This window comes from Dermochelys coriacea, chromosome 3, assembly GCF_009764565.3.
Source record: "Dermochelys coriacea isolate rDerCor1 chromosome 3, rDerCor1.pri.v4, whole genome shotgun sequence".
In the NCBI taxonomy this organism is placed as follows: domain Eukaryota; kingdom Metazoa; phylum Chordata; order Testudines; family Dermochelyidae; genus Dermochelys; species Dermochelys coriacea.
The window spans coordinates 13,618,726-13,639,757 of NC_050070.1; the positions used below are offsets into that span (position 1 = coordinate 13,618,726).

The window sequence follows — 21,032 nt, forward strand, 5'->3', positions numbered from 1 at the left end:
TTGTGTCTTTTTGCCAGTTTCTGGCTTTGTTGCTAGCATCTTAGGTGAGGTGACTGAGGTGCTCTATTAGGTGTTTCTGTAATATGAATTGATGATCTTCACTCAGAACTGCTGTAGACTCTGCACTTTACCTTTAAGAGTTGCAAGATTCCTAAAAAGGAAATTCCTGATTGGGTCATGCTGGTGATCTCCACAGCATGACTTGAAGGTATTGCTGCTGGATGGAAGCATCTCTTTTTAAAGGCAAAAAAAAAAAAAAAGCACGAATTTACATGTAGTGTTGTGTTTTTCAATGGATGTTCTAAACGAGATGCAGCTACACTTTTTCTGTACTTCCTTGTGTATCTTGCCTACTGCTCATCTTTTCTGTACATGAACAACATGAGTATTATACATCTGTCACAGTTGCAGGCATAGAGGCACCTCTGTCCCATTTATGGACTGTGAGTGCTCCTCCTCAGGTGTCAGATCTCATGCCTTTACAAGTCTCCCACTCTGAGAGCAAGCCCTGGACTACAGTACCCTGTGTATTCACTGTGCTTATCCTGCAGGTCTGAGTTCAAGCTCCTGCGGTTCTTCCCTTGGATAGTTGGTGCCCAGGAACAAAGCAGCCTTCTTAAAACCAAAGTCATTGCTCTTCAGGAGGAACAGCATTAGAGAGAGCAGGATTTTAAAACAAGCAATCCCATGGTGGTAACTGAGACAGGCTTAACTTCTTCAGAAACCCCAGCAGGTGCCTGTCTCTCAGCCTGGTTCCCTTGAGCATATACCCCCCTTGTCTTGAGAGAGAGAGAGAGTGTTCCTTTTGAAACCTGACAGAGTATTTTTGGTCTCCTGTGTTCTTGGCCTTTTCCAGTTCTGTCATTGTCTCTTAACAACAGTTAAGTAATTGATTGATGATGGATGTCTTATCTTGAACCATTCTTTCCCCTCCTGCTTGTTTTTTTCCCAAGGAGCCCGCACTTAAACTAAACCAATATATTCATGCAACAAACAGCTTAAAAAACGGAAGTATTCATAAATTTTTACAGAGCTGCTCTAAATCTGTCACATCATTATTAGTGGAATTAATATGATGACTCCTGTTTAACATTAACAGAGCAGAGTAAAAGGATTAGCATCCTTATGCTTTAGAGACTGCAGTGGTAATAGATGGACAAAGTCATGTTTATAGGCCACGTCACTTGTACTCTCTAGGACTGAGGTCTATATTGTGTGTGTGGTACTCAGGCACTTTTGAAGTCAATGAAACTACTTGTGCTTAAAGTTGGATGTGCTTTATACATCAGTGCCCCAAATAGTACAAGATTTTTTGCTTCATTAAGGGCAGCAAAGCAGAGGTGGGAATGAAAAAACAAATCTGCAAACTAAGCAACATTTTATTACTCAAAGCACTTTTATAAAGGGAACCTGTCATTGTCCATTCAAAGTGAAATACTAAAATGGTGAGCATGCTGCATGAACCAACCAAGTTGGTTGCTAGTGTAGTGTAAGGTGCAGGAGTTGCCACTAGTACCTTGTCTTTTTTTTTTTTTTTTTTTTTTTAGACTCTTTTAATGAATGACAGTGATGTAGAAGAATAAAATGTATTTTTTTAAATAGAGTAAACAAGTTCATGGAGCGTGAAGGGCGCAGACCTCGTCTTCTTGTTGCCAAGATGGGTCAAGATGGCCATGATAGAGGAGCTAAGGTTATCGCTACAGGATTTGCAGACATTGGCTTTGATGTGGACATAGGCCCACTCTTTCAGGTATTATTTAATCGAATCTGTCCCTTAAAGTGTATTTTGAATGCACCTTTTTTTTTCCCTGCAGTTCTTGTTCAGAAGACATTTTAGCACGAATTGCTGTTTGTTGTTTAATTTCTCACTCTAGACACCCCGTGAAGTGGCCCAGCAGGCTGTAGATGCTGATGTGCACTGTGTGGGTGTGAGCACATTAGCTGCAGGTCATAAAACTCTTGTTCCTGAACTCATCAAAGAGCTGAATGCACTTGGCCGTCCTGACATTCTTGTCATGTGTGGAGGTGTCATCCCCCCTCAGGTACTGCTCAGCATCTGTTTCCAGAACAAATATACCTTGCAGTTATAAGAACACTCAGTTTCAGCTTGCCCTGTTTTGTTAGCTATTTGCTATGCACTCTTAACATCATAGGGGAATTACAATGCTGAAAGCTTTCCTACACAAGAGTCCGTTAGGGTCAGTTTCAAGTTTCATGCTAGTCACAGAAAAAGGTTGCTGATGTCAATTTTCATGCAAGTTAAGCCCTGGGTTGTCACATATAACTGTTCTGGCTTAACTTGCAATGCTCTGGCAGAATAAAGCATTAAGCTGCTTTTGTTCAGAAAAAAACTAGCAGCATGGGGTTGTTCTCATATGGACTTTTCAATTGTTTCCCAATTTATAAAAATTAGAATTATTCAGTTCAGCACTGAAAGCTGTTGCACTTTGTAAATCGGGCAACTGGGCTTACTATATATTTGAGATATGCTCCAACTCAGTTCTCCCCAAAGGATTTGGAACTTTGTTCTGCTCAGAAAAAATAAAGGTTCACCACAGTTACACGTACCAGACACAGGTGTTAAATGAACCGTGTATAGTAGTTTCCATTTTCCGTGACTGACTCATGTAGGAGCAGATGCTGGTGTACTGCCAAGTGCAAATGTTTCCACTAGATGGGTCTATTCTTTAGTCCTCCTAAGCAGCAGTACTTCACTCGTATATAAGCCAGAAGCCATGGTGGAGGAGCAAGAGTCTCTTTCCAAAACTGCGTGCACTACAAGTAGAAGCAGGAATGATATATTCAGCCTGTTACTTCCCATTGTATAGCAACACTTTCCCTGATTGGCCAGTCTCACTGAAGAGCATCACTTCTCATTGGCTAGGCAAACCTACTTTTTGTGAACTGAAGAAACAACTAATCAATCTACTAAGTGAGCGAGCTCCCTGTTAGCTGGTGGGGGAACAGCCCTGGCTGCCCCTCCTATTGCATGGTATGAGCCCTGAGTGCAAAATGAATGTTATGTTCTCTTTTAGTTGTTGCACTTTGGCACCATGGTGCCCTTTACTCCATCCCACACCTTGGGCCTATCTGCAGAGGTGTATTTTTCTGTGAATGCAACAAAAAAGCTGCCACGATAGGGAAATAAAGCTGGGGGTTGGTTCTCCACCTCCCTAATTGCCTTGCATCTTAACCAGTTTTCCTTCCACTCCAGTAATGTTTTCTCTCCCACACCCCATTTCCTTTTTTTATTTTTTCCCCTTCAGCGGCTTCTCCTTTAAAACTAGTCGCAATTTGATTTGGCGTTGCCTGTTTTGAGAGTTGGGGGTGATCGGTTCTCCATGTCTGGCTTCCTCGAGAGGGTGCACAGTACAGGGTTCCCAGTCCTTCCCTCCTGTGGTTGGTCTTAGCCAATTCCTGAGTCTTCTCTTTTGAGGTTTGGGAGAAGGAGCTTCCCAGCCCTCCTCACTTCCCACATCAGTGTGAGAGCTGAGCCCTGGACATTCTACTCCCAATCTGCTCTAGCACAATCCACTGATCTTGTTTGCTCCCTTTGTCCTGTGGTGGGTAGAATTCCCCCGGATAACTGGCTTCAGTTGGATTCTTTGCCCTGGGGAATGTCAGCTGCACGGGAGGAGGGTAGACAGACTTGCTGCAGCATCCAGTCTCTGTGGGAGAGCCTGCCTGACTTCATCTGGTGATGACCTGGGCTCTATCTGTAGACTGGAGATGGAATCTAGAATTTATGCCCAGGATGTCAGTATTAGGACTGGGCACCCCAGGTCCCATTCTGGTTCTCTTCACCTGCAGACATACAAGGAATCTCCTTTTTCTTGTGGAACATGCACAGCCTACTGTCTGCTAGCCAGACATAAGATACAAGCTGCACAGTTACTAGTTATGCAGAAATGGGGCTTGCACTGCAGAAGTGGCTCAGTCCAGTGCCAGCAGCTCCACCGATGTGGTGGAAGGGCAGCTGAGCATCTCGTATTACACTAGGTGACAGCAGTTTTACTTTTAACTATCTAGTGTGTTGCCTATGAAATAGAAAATGGCTTTAGGGGGGAGGGATAGCTCAGTGGTTTGAGCATTGGCTTGCTAAACGCAGGGTTGTGAGTTCAATCCTTGAGGGGGCCATTTAGGGATCTGGGGCAAAAATTGGGGATTGGTCCTGCTTTGAGCAGGGGGTTGGACTAGATGATCTCCTGAGGTCCCTTCCAACCCTGATATTCTATGATTCTAAGAGTAGAGGGGAATCTTCAGAATAATAATATTTTGTTTATAGTGCCTTTCTTCGCAAAGGAATGTAAAGCACTTTGCTAATTAAAGGTCAGATCCTGTCTTAGAATACATTATTATTTGTATTGTGTATAGCACATACAAACCCCGGTCACAGACCAGGACCCCACTGTGTGAGGCACTATACTAACACAGATACACAGCCCATAGTCTTATAGATTCATAGATACTAAGGTCAGAAGGGACCACTCTGATCATCTAGTCCGACCTCCTGCACAGCGCAGGCCACAGAATGTCACCCACCCACTCCTATGAAAAACCTCACCCATGTCTGAGCTATTGAAGTCCTCAAATCATGGTTCAAAACTGCAAGGAGCAGAGAAGCCTCCCTCCAGTCAACCATGCCCCATGCTACAGAGGTAGGCAAAAAAACCTCCAGGGCCTCTCCAATCTGCCCTGGAGGAAAACTCCCTCCCGACCCCAAACATGGCAATCAGCCAAACCCTGAGCACATGGGCAAGATTCACCAGCCAGATACCCAGGAAAGAGTTTTCTATAATAAATCAGATCCCATCCATCTAATATCCCATCTCAGGGGATTTGGCCTATTTACCCTGAATATTTAAAGATCAATTACTTACCAAAATCCCATTATCCCATCATACCATCCCCTCCATAAACTTATCGAGTAGAATCTTAAAACCAGATAGATCTTTTGCCCCCACTGCTTCCCTTGGAAGGCTATTCCAAAACTTCACTCCTCTGATGGTTAAAAACCTTCGTCTGATTTCAAGTCTAAACTTCCTGGTGGCCAGTTTATACCCATTTGTTCTTGTGTCCACATTGGTGCTGAGCTGAAATAATTCCTCTCCCTCTCCTGTATTTATCCCTCTGATATATTTATAGAGAGCAATCATATCTCCCCTCAACCTTCTTTTAGTTAGGCTAAACAAGCCAAGCTCCTTAAGTCTCCTTTCATAAGACAAGTTTTCCATTCCTCGGATCATCCTAGTAGCCCTTCTCTGTACCTGCTCCAGTTTGAATTCATCCTTTTTAAACATGGGAGACCAGAACTGCACACAGTATTCTAGGTGAGGTCTCACCAGTGCCTTGTATAACGGTACTAAAACCTCCTTATCCCTACTGGAAATGCCTCTCCTGATGCATCCCAAAACCGCATTAGCTTTTTTCACAGCCATATCACATTGGCAGCTCATAGTCATCCTATGATCAACCAATACTCCAAGGTCCTTCTCCTCTTCCGTTACTTCTAATTGATGCGTCCCCAATTTATAGCTAAAATTCTTGTTATTAATCCCTAAATGCATAACCTTACACTTCTCACTATTAAATTTCATCCTATTACTTACTCCAGTTTACAAGGTAATCCAGATCCTCCTGTATAATATCCCGATCCTTCTCCGAATTGGCAATACCTCCCAGCTTTGTATCATCTGCAAACTTTATTAGCACACTCCCACTTTTTGTGCCAAGGTCAGTAACAAAAAGATTAAATAAGATTGGTCCCAAAACCGATCCCTGAGGAACTCCACTGGTAACCTCCCTCCAACCTGACAGTTCGCCTTTCAGTAGGACCCGTTGCAGTCTCCCCTTTAACCAATTCCTTATCCACCTTCTGATGTTCATATTGATCCCCATCTTCTCCAATTTAACTAATAATTCCCCATGTGGCACAGTATCAAATGCCTTACTGAAATCTAGGTAAATTAGATCCACTGCATTTCCTTTATCTAAAAAGTCTGTTACTTTTTCAAAAAAGGAGATTAGGTTGGTTTGGCACGATCTACCTTTTGTAAAACCATGTTGTATTTTGTCCCATTTACCATTGACTTCAATGTCCTTAACTAATTTCTCCTTCAAAATTTTTTTTTTTCCAGGACCTTGCATACTACAGATGTCAAACTAACTGGCCTGTAGTTACCCGGATCACTTTTTTTGTCTTATTGGTTCTCTCTACTTATCCTCCCTTGGCAGGGTTGGTGTTGGCCATCCCTCCACTCCACTGATGCTCCCAAGGTTGTTCACCGTTTTTCAGATTCCCACACAATCACTTCCATGCCTTCTGCCACGAAGCCCTCTAATGCCTGGTTTAACCCGCCTGAGCTCCTCTAAGCCCCTTTCCTGTTCACATTTAAGTCCCTTTAGGAACCTCTTCTATGCTGCCTGAAATGAATCAAGTTGACCAGTATATACATTACATATTGTTCTCTTTCCCATGATTTCTCTCACTCCTTTGTCCTTAGATTGTGAACTCGTTGGAGTAGGGACTGTGGTTAAGCATTTTGGAAACTCGTAACATAGACTGGGTGCTACCACAGAAGATGAATGATAATTTGCATATTTTGATAATTATTTAATAATAATTAAATGCAGCCAGCTCTTGGGTGAAACATAGCTGTGTAAGGTTAACAGAAGCTACACCACACACCAGTTTAGATGGAGAAGTGAGAGAATATCAGAGCCGCTTTCCGTGTCCCTTTGAAAATGTCAGGGAATCTGACGTTAAACTGACAGAACCCTTACAGTGAAATTTTTCAGAATTTATGTTGTATGTTTGATATTTTATTCTGCCGTTCCCAGTGAATGCTGCCTGTTTCTGGGAGCAGTTGCAAGCCTTCAATCTTGGTGCTCTTTGGAGAATTACTCATAGATGCTGTAAGGGTATAAAGAACGAGGAGGACTTGTGGCACCTTAGAGACTAACACATTTATTTGAGCATAAGCTTTCGTGAGCTACAGCTCACTTCATCGGATGCATTCCGAAACCTGCAAGGGTATAGTTCGTTCCAGTATTTAACTATTTAAATCTCCTTCTGAACAGGATTATGATTTCCTCTACGACTCTGGTGTCTCCAGTGTGTTTGGTCCTGGGACTCGGATTCCAAAGGCAGCTGTACAGGTGCTTGACGATATTGAGAAGTGCCTGGATAAGAGGCAGCAATCAATGTAACGCTGAAACATCACGCCACAAAATCAGCCTTATAATAACCATTTACAGTACATGATCAATCATCAGCTAGGAAGAGCTAGCCACGTAGCTTTGGTTACAATGCCTGGTGCCTTGTGTGCTTTCTAAGAAAGCTGTAATTTCTCAGTCATGTTCTATCTGTGAGGAATATTTCATATGACTGTGTATTTAAAAATTGTCTCTGAAAGTACAAGGGAGTTCAGTAAAGATATTCAGATTGTTTCAATAATTTAGCTAAATAAAATATCCATTCTAATATTTTGTCTCGGGGTTGGTTGATTTTTACCCCACTACCCTAATTGGTCTGTTTTACATGTAAATTTTTTTTGTTTTTGTCATATATTTGGCAGATGCTTTAGGCCCAGAGACCTTCAGGTAAAACCACCTATGTTCAGCATAGAGGAGGTCAAATCCAGTAGAGTTAGTGGCATTTGGATGGTAATGCAGTAAAGTCTAAGGAGCAAATCTTTGTCTGATTTTCCTTTAGTTGGAAAAGTATACGAAAATAAACCGCAAACAAAAAACTGTATTGTGTGGCTATGTCATAAGGAGCAGGTCCTGCACTGCCTCCTCTAGGGACATGGAAACACCTAAATGCAGCAGAGAACCAGTGTAGTCCCACCGTGCTTAGAGAGGCCAGAACGGAGACGGGGTTGCACAGCTCTGCTCCGGCCTCCAGTTCCACCCTCCGCTCCACAAACGATGCCAGCCTCCGGGTCCTTTCAGTTCTCCCATACATGTGTGATACCTCTTTCCGGTGTTGCCCTGCCTTCCCCATGCTATCCTGTGAAGCCACCTCCTTCTCCTCAGGCAGATCCCTCCTCAAAGCTCACTTCTGTCTCCTCTGCAAGAAAGGAGTTAATCTGAGATATTTTGAAAGTTTACAAATGGATACTGACTTGAACCTTCACTATGCAGAAGAAAAATGCTGCTTTTACCCGTCTGAATTTAAATGAAACAAGCACAGAAACAGTTTCCAAACCTTGTCAAATCTTTTTTTAAAAACTTTCCCTTCATTTTTTTTTTTTTTAGTCATTTACATCTAACACAGTACTGAACTATATTTGTTTTGATTTTTTGTCTCTGCTACTGCCTGATTGGGTACATCCAATTCCAAATGAGGTGTGTGGTTGACTGGCCTGTTCCTAACTCTGGGTTCATAACTCTGAAATTCTACTGTAGAATCATAGAAGATTAGAGTTGGAAGAGACCTCAGGAGGTCATCTAGTCCAACCCCCTGCTCAAAGCCGGACCAACACCAACTAAATCATCCCAGCCAGGGCTTTGTCAAGCCGGCCCTTAAAAATCTCTAAGGATGGAGATTCTACCACCTCTCCAAGGTAACAGTCCAGTGCTTCACCACCCTCCTAATGAAATAGTTTTTTCTAATATCCAACCTAGACCTCCCCCACTGCGACTAGAGACCATTCCTCCTTGTTTTGTCATCTGCCACCACTGAGAACAGCCTAGCTCCATACTTTTTGGAACCCCCCTTCAGGTAGTTGAAGGCTGCTGTCAAATCCCCCCCCCCCCGCTCTTCTTTTCCGCAGACTAAATAAGCCTAATTCCCTCAGCCTCTTCTGGTAAGTGATGTGCCCCATCCCCCTAATCATTTTCGTTGCCCTCCACTGGACTCTCTCCAATTTGTCCACATCCTTTCTGTAGTGGGGGGCCCAAAACTGGACACAATACTCCAGATGTGGCCTCACCAGTGCCAAGCAGAGGGGAATAATCACTTCCCTCGATCTGCTGGCAATGCTCCTTCTAATGCAGCCCAATATGCTATTAGCCTTCTTGGCAACAAGGGTACACTGATGACTCCTATCCAGCTTCTTCTTCGAGTAGTGTCCCTATGGGTGCTCCGCTTTAGGTGTCTGTGTGCCCCTGCTCCTCTTATGTGAGATTTTTAGTAGCAATTTCCTGTTGAGCCCGTGCATGTGCTCTCCCTCCCTCGTGGTTTGCCTTGAGGCCATTTAGCACTGCACGGGCAAACCCCCCTCGCTTCCTTCTCTACCGCCTTTGGCCTCTGACGGAATGAGCAGTTGTCCCTTCCTTATCTGTCATTAGCATTCTACTTGGACAGGACTAAGGACTTCAGGAAATCCCCCTAAACTCTTCCTTTCGTCCACAGAAAGATCCAAAAGCTCTGTGATATCACCTCAAAGACTATCCAAAAGGGTCTGTCTCTAGTTGCATTAATCACTTAGTAAGGGCGCAACTTGCTTCTGTCCATACGCACTCCATGAGATCAGTTCCTACCTCAATCACATTCCATAGGGATATCTCTCTCTCCCCAATCTATAGAGCAATGATTGGGGCCTCTGTCCATACTTCCGCAGAACATTATGCGATCACTGAAGAATTGGCTGCTGACACCATCTTCGACTCCACAGCACTCTCTGTAGTAAAAGACTCCAGTGGTGGGTGCTGCTCCAGTCACCTAAAGTGGAGCACGCATAAGGACACTACTCAAAGAAGAGGAGGAAGTTACTCACCTTGTGCAGTAACGATGGTTCTTCAAGATGTGTGTCCCTTTGGGTGCGCCACAACCCGCCCGCCTCCCCTCTACCTCGGCATTCTCTATAGGGCTCTGTGGTAGAGAAGGAAGTGAGGGGGGTTCGCCTGTGCTCTAATCTCCGATTAGAGGTGCAGGGGCACACAGACACCTAAAGTGGAGCACCCATAGGGACACACATCTTGAAGAACCATCATTACTGCACAAGGTGAGTAACTTCCTCTTGTCTTCCACTGTAATCTCCACGTCCTTTTCTGCAGAACTGCTGCTTAGCCAGTCGGTCCCCAGCCTGTAGCAGTGCATGGGATTATTCCATCCTAAATGCAGGACTCTGTCCTTGTTGAACCTTGTCAAAATTTTTTTGGCCCAGTACTCCAATTTCTCTAGATCACTCTGGACCCTATCCCTACCCTCCAGCTTTTCTACCTCCCCTTCCACCCACCCCTGTAGACTTGGCCTTATTGATAAGAACTGGGCTCATAGCCTTCTGTAACCTTTTGGTCCATTTTCCTCTTCCTCCTGAGTTCCCTTGTTCAGAGGGTCCCATTGTGTTAATTATGCAGTCATTGAGAGTCCCGTTAGCTTCAGCCAGTCCTTAAGAACTCATTCATCTAATACCAGACAGTTACATGACACGAATCCTTTGGTCTCTTGCTCTACCCCAGGAGCAGCATTTTAACCCTTCTGCACCGGCAGGGTAACCAAGCCAAGGTGATGAGTACAGCGTCCTAAAGAGACTTCCTAAAAATATCAGACAATTCCCACATTTGTCGCAGAGATCCTACTGTTCCAACCCATGTCCAACCTCACCCCATTTCATTCTGTTGTTTGACATTTTTACACACTGCGTCACATCTTACCCTGAGATTACAAGCTCTTTGGTACCAGAGCCAGTACCTTCTCTTTTTTTTATTATTATTCTGAGAGGTTTGACAACTCAGTCCTTTATGTAAAGTGAAGTCTCCCGCAGCTGGATGAACTCCCTGCTGAATTTATCAATCCCATCAATATCATCTCCTACTTGCTTTGAGGATTGAAATTGATGAAATCTTTAATTAAAATAGGCTGTCTGATGGAGCATGTGCACATGTAATCTCACCGCTGCTCAGAAATACTGCTGCATTCTTTTCTTTATCTTCTTAAATAAAGTTATCAATATTGATCCCAATCAAAAACTAGACTATGTGCTCTGTCGATTTGATTCAAGAAAGGCATATTGACCTGTGGCAGTGTCTGCTCCTGGACACCCAACGCGTGACAGAAGTAAAAAACACCACTTTCTGCCTTAGGATGGGACGTAGCCTCGCCATGTGCATTTGTGACTTCTGTGTTCATTTATTGCATTGCTTTTATTTCTTTCTCCCTGCATATACTTCCCTCCTCTTTCTCAATTATGTATATGATCCAGCTGGCTTTTCTCTGAGTTTATCCAGCTCACTAATGCACATCTCTTGTTTCATCTGATCTTCAAAACCTTTTACATCCTCTGGGCCATATCCTGCTCCCATTGAAGTTAATGACAAGATTACCGCCACTGAAGTCATAGATTCATAGATACTAAGGTCAGAAGGGACCATTCTGATCGTCTAGTCTGACCTCCTGCACAGCGCAGGCCACAGAATCTCACCCACCCACTCCTATGAAAAACCTCACCCACGTCTGAGCTATTGAAGTATTTAAATCATGGTTTAAAGACTTCAAGGAGCAGAGAAGCCTCCCTCAAGTTAACCAGGCCCCATGCTACAGAGGAAGGCGAAAAACCTCCAGGGCCTCTCCAATCTGCCCTGGAGGAAAATTCCTTCCCGACCCCAAATATGGCGATCAGCTAAACCCTGAGTATATGGGCAAGATTCACCAGCCAGATACTACAGAAAATTCTTTCCTGGGTAACTCAGATCCCAGGAAATGGGAGACTCCAGCCTTTTAATTTGTCGGAGGACTCTACAAAGCACTGGATATGGAGTGAAGCAAAGTGCAGTGATGCTCTTGTCAGAGTAATGTGGGAAGACAGCCAGGGTACGTCCATACTGCAATAAACCCACAGCACTGAGTCTCTGAGCTTGGGTGGGTTGACTCAGGCCCGTGGGGCTTGGCTGTAAGGCTAAAAATTGCAGTGTAGATGATTGAACTCGGGCTGTAACCTGGATTCTGAGACCTTACCACATTATGGAGTCTCAGAGCCTGGGGTCCAGCCTGAGCCCAAATGTCTACTCTGCACTATTTTGCCCCACTGCCTGAATCAGCCAACCCAGGCCAGTCGCAGGTCTTTTGTTGCAGCATATGAAGGCAAGTACTATCCCGAAAGCTCTCATGCCTGTAGAGCGTTTGTATTGGATCTTAATTGGCAGGGGGAAGGATAGTTCAGTGGTTTGAGCATTGGCCTGCTAAACTCAGAGTTGTGAGTTCAATCCTTGAGGGGGCCATTTAGGGATCTGGGGCAAAAATTGGGGATTGGTCCTGCTTTGAGAAGGGGATTAGACTAGATGACCTCCTGAGGTCCCTTCCAACCCTGATATTCTTTGATTCTCTGTGCAAAGGGAAAGATGGCTGAAACATTCTTCTTCCAAACTTGTTACAGTTGACAGCTGGGCAGTCAAATGTGAGAAGCCAAGGTGAACCACACCTCTCCTTGATGTTCTCAGGTGTAAAACTGGAATGACACTGAGATTTAAAATTTTTATTAAAGCTAATGTTAAAAAAAAGTATATAATACACAGGTTAAGAAAAGAGTGTCTGTACATCTGGGTATAGTGCTTAGATTATCCACAAATACAAAGTTTGTTTTAAAAGTCATAAAATACATGTAGTACATAATCAGCATTAACCCAAATTTAGGTGAATAAATTTAACAATACAGTTTAGATATTACCATCCAAGTATTTGGGTGCATGACTCACAAAAAGTTGTACAGAGAGTTGGTTGTGGAAAGCAAAGTGTATCTATGAGTGAAGGGGCACAAAGCTCTAAAGATATAGAGCAGGTTGCACAGAGGAGCCAAGAGGCCAGTGAAGAAGCTTGGCAACATGTGACCTCCAGAAGAGGTAAGCGGAATGTCCGGGTTCCAGTAACACAGACACAGGTAACTAACCGCTTTCATGTTCTCTCCACAGGTACCATTGCGGAGAGTGGACCAGATGATAGGTCTGGGGGGAGAAAGCAGAAGGAGACTCCGCTGGTTGGGAGGCATGAGATGCGATGTCCTGAGGTTGGGGGTTCCACGACCACCACTCCCAAGAGGAGAAGGCGGGTGGTGGTGGTCGGGGACTCTCTCCTCCGGGGGACTGAGTCATCTATCTGCCGCCCTGACCGGGAAAACCGAGAAGTCTGCTGCTTGCCAGGGGCTAAGATTCGTGATGTGACGGAGAGACTGCCGAGACTCATCAAGCCCTCGGATCGCTACCCCTTCCTGCTTCTCCACGTGGGCACCAATGATACTGCCAAGAATGACCTTGAGCGGATCACTGCGGACTACGTGGCTCTGGGAAGAAGGATAAAGGAGTTGGAGGCGCAAGTGGTGTTCTCGTCCATCCTCCCCGTGGAAGGAAAAGGCCTGGGTAGGGACCGTCGAATCGTGGAGGTCAACGAATGGCTACGCAGGTGGTGTCGGAGAGAAGGCTTTGGATTCTTTGACCATGGGATGGTGTTCCATGAAGGAGGAGTGCTGGGCAGAGACGGGCTCCATCTTACGAAGAGACGGGCTCCATCTTACGAAGAGAGGGAAGAACATCTTTGCCAGCAGGCTGGCTAACCTAGTGAGGAGGGCTTTAAACTAGGTTCACCGGGGGAAGGAGACCAAAGCCCTGAGGTAAGTGGGAAAGCGGGATACCGGGAGGAAGCACAGGCAGGAATGTCTGTGAGGGGAGGGCTCCTGCCTCATACTGGGAATGAGGGGCGATCAACAGGTTATCTCAAGTGCTTATATACAAATGCACAAAGCCTTGGAAACAAGCAGGGAGAACTGGAGGTCCTGGTGATGTCAAGGAATTATGACGTGATTGGAATAACAGAGACTTGGTGGGATAACTCACATGACTGGAGTACAGTCATGGATGGTTATAAACTGTTCAGGAAGGACAGGCAGGGCAGAAAAGGTGGGGGAGTAGCACTGTATGTAAGGGAGCAGTATGACTGCTCAGAGCTCCGGTACGAAACTGTGGAAAAACCTGAGTGTCTCTGGATTAAGTTTAGAAGTGTGTGCAACAAGAGTGATGTCATGGTGGGAGTCTGCTATAGACCACCGGACCAGGGGGATGAGGTGGATGAGGCTTTCTTCCGGCAACTCACGGAAGCTACTAGATCGCATGCCCTGATTCTCATGGGTGACTTTAATTTTCCTGATATCTGCTGGGAGAGCAATACAGCGGTGCATAGACAATCCAGGAAGTTTTTGGAAAGCGTAGGGGACAATTTCCTGGTGCAAGTGCTAGGGGAGCCAACTAGGGGGAGCGCTTTTCTTGACCTGCTGCTCACAAACCGGGTAGAATTAGTGGGGGAAGCAAAAGTGGATGGGAATCTGGGAGGCAGTGACCATGAGTTGGTTGAGTTCAGGATCCTGACGCAGGGAAGAAAGGTAAGCAGCAGGATACGGACCCTGGACTTCAGGAAAGCAGACTTTGACTCCCTCAGGGAACAGATGGCCAGGATCCCCTGGGGGACTAACATGAAAGGGAAGGGAGTCCAGGAGAGCTGGCTGTATTTCAAGGAATCCCTGTTGAGGTTACAGGGACAAACCATCCCGATGAGTCGAAAGAATAGTAAATATGGCAGGCGACCAGCTTGGCTTAATGGTGAAATCCTAGCGGATCTTAAACATAAAAAAGAAGCTTACAAGAAGTGGAAGGTTGGACATATGACCAGGGAAGAGTATAAAAATATTGCTCGGGCATGTAGGAAAGATATCAGGAGGGCCAAATCGCACCTGGAGCTGCAGCTAGCAAGAGATGTCAAGAGTAACAAGAAGGGTTTCTTCAGGTATGTTGGCAACAAGAAGAAAGCCAAGGAAAGTGTGGGCCCCTTACTGAATGAGGGAGGCAAGCTAGTGACAGAGGATGTGGAAAAAGCTAATGTACTCAATGCTTTTTTTGCCTCTGTTTTCACTAACAAGGTCAGCTCCCAGACTGCTGTGCTGGGCATCACAAAATGGGGAAGAGATGGCCAGCCCTCTGTAGAGATAGAGGTGGTTAGAGACTATTTAGAAAAGCTGGACGTGCACAAGTCCATGGGGCCGGACGAATTGCATCCGAGAGTGCTGAGGGAATTGGCGGCTGTGATTGCAGAGCCCTTGACCATTATCTTTGAAAACTCGTGGCGAACGGGGGAAGTCCCGGATGACTGGAAAAAGGCTAATGTAGTGCCCATCTTTAAAAAAGGGAAGAAGGAGGATCCTGGGAACTACAGGCCGGTCAGCCTCACCTCAGTCCCTGGAAAAATCATGGAGCAGGTCCTCAAAGAATCAATCCTGAAGCACTTAGAGGAGAGGAAAGTGATCAGGAACAGTCAGCATGGATTCACCAAGGGAAGGTCATGCCTGACTAATCTAATCGCCTTTTATGATGAGATTACTGGTTCTGTGGATGAAGGGAAAGCAGTGGATGTATTGTTTCTTGACTTTAGCAAAGCTTTTGACACGGTCTCCCACAGCATTCTTGTCAGCAAGTTAAGGAAGTATGGGCTGGATGAATGCACTATAAGGTGGGTAGAAAGCTGGCTAGATTGTCGGGCTCAACGGGTAGTGATCAATGGCTCCATGTCTAGTTGGCAGCCGGTGTCAAGTGGAGTGCCCCAGGGGTCGGTCCTGGGGCCCGTTTTGTTCAATATCTTCATAAATGATCTGGAGGATGGTGTGGATTGCACTCTCAGCAAATTTGCGGATGATACTAAACTGGGAGGAGTGGTAGATACGCTGGAGGGGAGGGATAGGATACAGAAGGACCTAGACAAATTGGAAGATTGGGCCAAAAGAAATCTAATGAGGTTCAATAAGGATAAGTGCAGGGTCCTGCACTTAGGATGGAAGAATCCAATGCACCGCTACAGACTAGGGACCGAATGGCTCGGCAGCAGTTCTGCGGAAAAGGACCTAGGGGTGACAGTGGAGGAGAAGCTGGATATGAGTCAGCAGTGTGCCCTTGTTGCCAAGAAGGCCAATGGCATTTTGGGATGTATAAGTAGGGGCATAGCGAGCAGATCGAGGGACGTGATCGTTCCCCTCTATTCGACACTGGTGAGGCCTCATCTGAAGTAGTGTGTCCAGTTTTGGGCCCCACACTACAAGAAGGATGTGGATAAATTGGAAAGAGTACAGCGAAGGGCAACAAAAATGATTAGGGGTCTAGAGCACATGACTTATGAGGAGAGGCTGAGGGAGCTGGGATTGTTTAGTCTGCAGAAGAGAAGAATGAGGGGGGATTTGATAGCTGCTTTCAACTACCTGAAAGGGGGTTTCAAAGAGGATGGCTCTAGACTGTTCTCAATGGTAGCAGATGACAGAACGAGGAGTAATGGTCTCAAGTTGCAATGGGGGAGGTTTAGATTGGATATTAGGAAAAACTTTTTCACTAAGAGGGTGGTGAAACACTGGAATGCGTTACCTAGGGAGGTGGTAGAATCTCCTTCCTTAGAGGTTTTTAAGGTCAGGCTTGACAAAGCCCTGGCTAGGATGATTTAACTGGGACTTGGTCCTGCTTTGAGCAGGGGGTTGGACTAGATGACCTTCTGGGGTCCCTTCCAACCCTGATATTCTATGATTCTATGATTGTCCCTTGGAAAACACAATCCGTCAGGGAAGTATTTCAGTTACTTTCCTGACTGTGCTTCTCATTGGCACTCCAGCTCCTCCCTCCTGGTAATGCTGATGTCCGGTGATGTGTTCTTAGTAGATGTCCCTCGATCACCTGATGGCATCCAACACCTTGAATTGCCACATCAGCCGCATTCTCTCAACACTCAGTCATTACTGGGTCCATGTGCCCAGGGTTCTGATGATTAGCGCGTGTCTGAACCTGGTAACCCTTAGCTCTCTACTGATGTATTGTCTACAGAATGTGAGCCATTTATTCTCGCTGTTGAGCAGTTTCTTTCAGGAGTAGGCCTCTTAACGTGTGAGAAATTGTTCACCAGCGTGAGTCAGAGCCTCATAATCTGACTCTTAGCCATTTAGCTGTTGAATTTTAATAGTGAAAATGTCCTAATTTAGAACCAGAAATAAGAAACTCAAAATGTCACTTACTTTTGCCTGCCAGTTTGTTCCTTTAATATAGGATGATTCCTAGTGTGCAGATGTGGAACAGAGGTACAGAGAGGTGAAGTGACTTGCCCAAGGACACACAGGAAGTCTGTGACAGAACTGAGCCCAGATCCTGCGTCACATCCAGCTCCTAAACCACGTGATCAACCTTTCTTCTGCTCCTGCAGCACTTTTTCATTCGTTATTTGTATGTGGGTAGCTCCGATAACGTGCTAGGTGCTGATGCCATGCAATCCCTCATCCCCCGCCACCAAGAATTCCAGGCTAAGAACATCATTCCTCATGCTCAGAGTGCTTTACAACCATTAATAATGGCACTTGACGCTTGCATGGAGTCTTTCATCAAAAGATCTCAGTGCTTTGCAAAGTGGGGGCATACATCAGCATCATTTCACAGGTGGTGGAGGAAGGGGAAGAAACTGAGGAAGTTTGAATGATGTGCCTCCAGTCAGTGAATTGGTAGGAGGGTGGGAAAAGGAGCCCAGATTTCCTTTGCACAGGCTCCTGCACTAACTACTCAACCACCTGGTTTCTTTCAAATAAATTGTTCTGCCTTGGGGAGGTAAGGGAAGCAAGCATTATTCCCATTTTACAGAGGGGAAAACTGCAACAGAGAAGTAAAGAGTCAGGTTTTTTAATGTACTTAGGTGCCTACCCATGCAGCTAAACAGATTTAATGGGACTGTCAAAATTTCCTAAGCAAGTTAAGAGCCTAACTCCCATGGATTTCAGTGGGACTTATGCACCTAACCTGGTTAGGTGCTACTGAAAATCTCACTGGATGCCTGCCTGCATCTGTAGGTGCCTAAATACATCAAAATCTGGCCCTAAGTTGATTTCTAGGGCCACAGACTTAATTGTTCTAGTTCCTGCAAACATAGTGGGCCAGGTTCATCCCTGGTGTAACTCCATTGAAATCCCTTACAGTGCAATGGTGGATTAGCACAGTCAAGGAGCAATTTATTGTTGGAGGGTTTAACAGGGGAGGGAGGGAAGCGCATCCCTCACTGAAGCCTGCAAAATCATCTTTGAAATAGTCCTTGAGCTTTTTCATCCATTGATCCTTCATACCGTCTCCTGGGAAGAGAGCACTTTTGACAGGCATCTCTGCTAGACAGGTTCTAGCTACAGCTATACAAATAATTACCCTGAACCTATTTATGGCTTTCAAGAAGTTAGACCATCGCTGCTTTATAACCTGCCCTTTACTTATCCCACAATATGGATTGTATTAACCACCCATCGCTACTGTGAATATTTTTAACGATCATTCAAGCAAACCATGACTTATTCACTCATATTTGTGGCTGAGTGCTCTTCACTTTCATGTTAGGGCAAAGGGTTACCCTGGCCATAGACGCCGACTTCCCCCCGGCCCGGTGGGTGCTTGACCCGCCCCTGCCCCTATACTGCCCTTGCTCCGCCTCCATTCCACCCCCCTTACCCCAAGTCCCCGCCCCTTCTCTGCCTCCTCTCCTGAGTGTGCTGTGGCCCTGCTCCTCCCACTCCTTCTGGGAAAGTCCTAAGCCCTGCCAAAGGGGGCAGGGGGGGTGGGAAGTGCTGGGAGGGAAGGGGAGAAGGGGGGACACGGTGCACTTGGGAGGGGATGAGGAGGAGGCGAGGTGGGGGTAGGGGGAGAGGGAGCTTGACTGCTGGTGGGGGCTAAGCACCTGCTAATTTTTCTCCATGGGTGCTCCAGCTCCAGAGCACCCACAGTGTCAGCGCCTATGCCCTTAGCTCCTTAAAAATATAGGGTGGGATTTTCAAAAGCATCTGTGTGATTTAGGAGCCCAAGTCCTCCTGAGTCACGTAAGCCCCAATCCTTATGCATGCACTTACCTTGACACACCGCGAGTAGTCCTAGGGCTACAGCTCAGCCAGAGCACTTTATTAGTGGACTGTCTGTGCTCCCCACTGCATGTTAGCCAGTTTATGGGATTTTTCCCCCAGTGTTCATTTCTGGGGGCTGGCCCTTTAAATATGGCAGAGAGCAGCAGTTATGGTTCTCAAGTGTCTACTTTGTAACTGGCGGCTGCTTCCACCGTACACATTACTCTTCATTCCCTGCTCCATGCCTGCTTACGTGGGCTTTGAGCAGGAAGGGGTGAATTTCATTCTAAAATCTAGCTCATTACTTTCTTGGTCCAGCTTCAGCGATAATGATGTGTGCCACAGTTTCAGGGTAATTACACCTGTATTTCCCCTCCATGGTCCAAAAATAGGCACCCACTTTAGGCTTCTAGTTCCCAGCCATCACCTATGTTGGGCGGAGACCTGAGTGTCATTCCCTCCTGAACAGAGATTTTAAGGAGGCAAAACTCCCTGCTTTACATTGTGATATCCCCAGCAAGTCAGACTGCCTAAACAGGCCAGCACCTGTGAAGGCTATGACCAGTGTATCACCTGCAGTTATAAATTAGCGCATAGCTCTTTCTAAGCAAGCACATTTATTCTTAGATAAAAGCATTACAGAGAAAACGTATTAAAACAACAAAAGAATCCACATGCATGCTAGAAAGCTTACCAGAAGTCTCACCTATTCCAGCTTTCAGAGTAGCAGCTGTTTTAGTCTGTATCCGCAGAAAGAAAAGGAGTACGTGTGGCACCTTAGAGACTAACAAGTTTATTTGCATGGCTGAGGTTATGGGGCAAGTGATGCTGCTTTTCCACAATTTCAGCCCGTGCACGTCGGCGGAAGCACTCTATGTAGAAGTCCAGTCTGTTGTTTCAACTTTCAGAAGGAGTCCACCCAGAATCCTTCTTTTTGTAGTCTTGGTAGGAAGGTCTCTGTGGGTTAGTATGTTGTCCAGAGGTGTGTTGGAAATATTCCTTGAGTCGGAGACATCGAAAATAGGATTCTAGGTCACCACAGAACTGTATCATGTTTGTGGGCCTGGAGGGGCAGAAGGAGAGGCCCTAGATAGCCCAGCAGAAGAGTCTGTCCTAAGAGTATAGTTGGATAGATTAACAATATTGCTGGGTGGGTTAAGGGAACCACTGTTGTGGCCCCTTGTGGCATGTAGTAGTTTAGATAGTTTAGTGTCCTTTTTCTTTTGTAGAGAAGCAAAGTGTGTGTTGTAAATGGCTTGTCTAGTTTTTGTAAAGTCCAGCCACAAGGAAGTTTTTGTGGAAGGTTGGGGTTTTTTTTTTAATGAGTATCCAGTTTTGAGAACTCATTCTTAATCTTTCCCTGTTTGCTGTAGAGGATGTTGATCAGTGGTTCTGCATTTTCTTTGAGAGTGTGTGGCACAAGCTGTCAGCTTAGTCTGTGTGGTATGTAGATTGTAATGGATTTTTTACCTTCAGTCCTTTTGGTATGATGTCCATCTGTTTGCATTTGGAAAGACAGACAGATATAGTCTTCATCTGTACGAGTTTTTTCATGAAGTTGATAGATTTCCACTCCATACGGCTAAATTCAGTGCTTTGCATAACAACAGGTTTCAGAGTAGCAGCTGTGTTAGTCTGTATCTGCAAAAAGAAAAGCAGTACTTATGGCACCTTAGAGAATTAAATTTATTTGAGCATAAGCTTTCATGAGCTACAGCTCACTTCATCGGATGCATGCTGTGGAAAATACAGTGAGGAGATTTATATACACAGAGAACATGAAACAATGGGTGTTACCATACACACTGTAACAAGAGTGATCAGGTAAGGTGAGCTATTACCAGCAGGCGAGCGGGGCAGAAAAGACCTTAAACCAAGCTCTACGATACAACCGCATTTGCTCCAACCCCTCAGACAGAGACAAACACCTACAAGATCTCTATCAAGCATTCTTACAACTACAATACCCACCTGCTGAAGTGAAGAAACAGATTGACAGAGCCAGAAGAATGCCCAGAAGTCACCTACTACAGGACAGGCCCAACAAAATAAATAACAGAACGCCACTAGCCATCACCTTCAGCTCCCAACTAAAACCTCTCCAACGCATCATCAAGGATCTACAACCTATCCTGAAGGACGACCCATCACTCTCACAGATCTTGGGAGACAGGCCACTCCTTGCTTACAGACAGCCCCCCAACCTGAAGCAAA

At 45.4% G+C, this 21,032-nt stretch overlaps 1 protein-coding gene across 2 annotated transcripts in view; it reads left to right on the forward strand.

Moving 5' to 3' along the window:
* MMUT (methylmalonyl-CoA mutase) overlaps window positions 1-7,485 on the forward strand; it is a 37,101-nt gene extending 29,616 nt beyond the window's left edge. For both annotated transcript variants that reach the window (XM_043510126.1, XM_038394987.2), the window contains 3 exons: window positions 1,603-1,750; window positions 1,875-2,042; window positions 7,081-7,485. In XM_043510126.1, the coding sequence (XP_043366061.1) occupies window positions 1,603-1,750; window positions 1,875-2,042; window positions 7,081-7,209 (445 nt within the window). In that variant the 3' untranslated portion in view covers window positions 7,210-7,485. The remainder of the gene's footprint in view (window positions 1-1,602; window positions 1,751-1,874; window positions 2,043-7,080) is intronic.
* The last annotated feature ends 13,547 nt before the right edge of the window (window positions 7,486-21,032 follow it).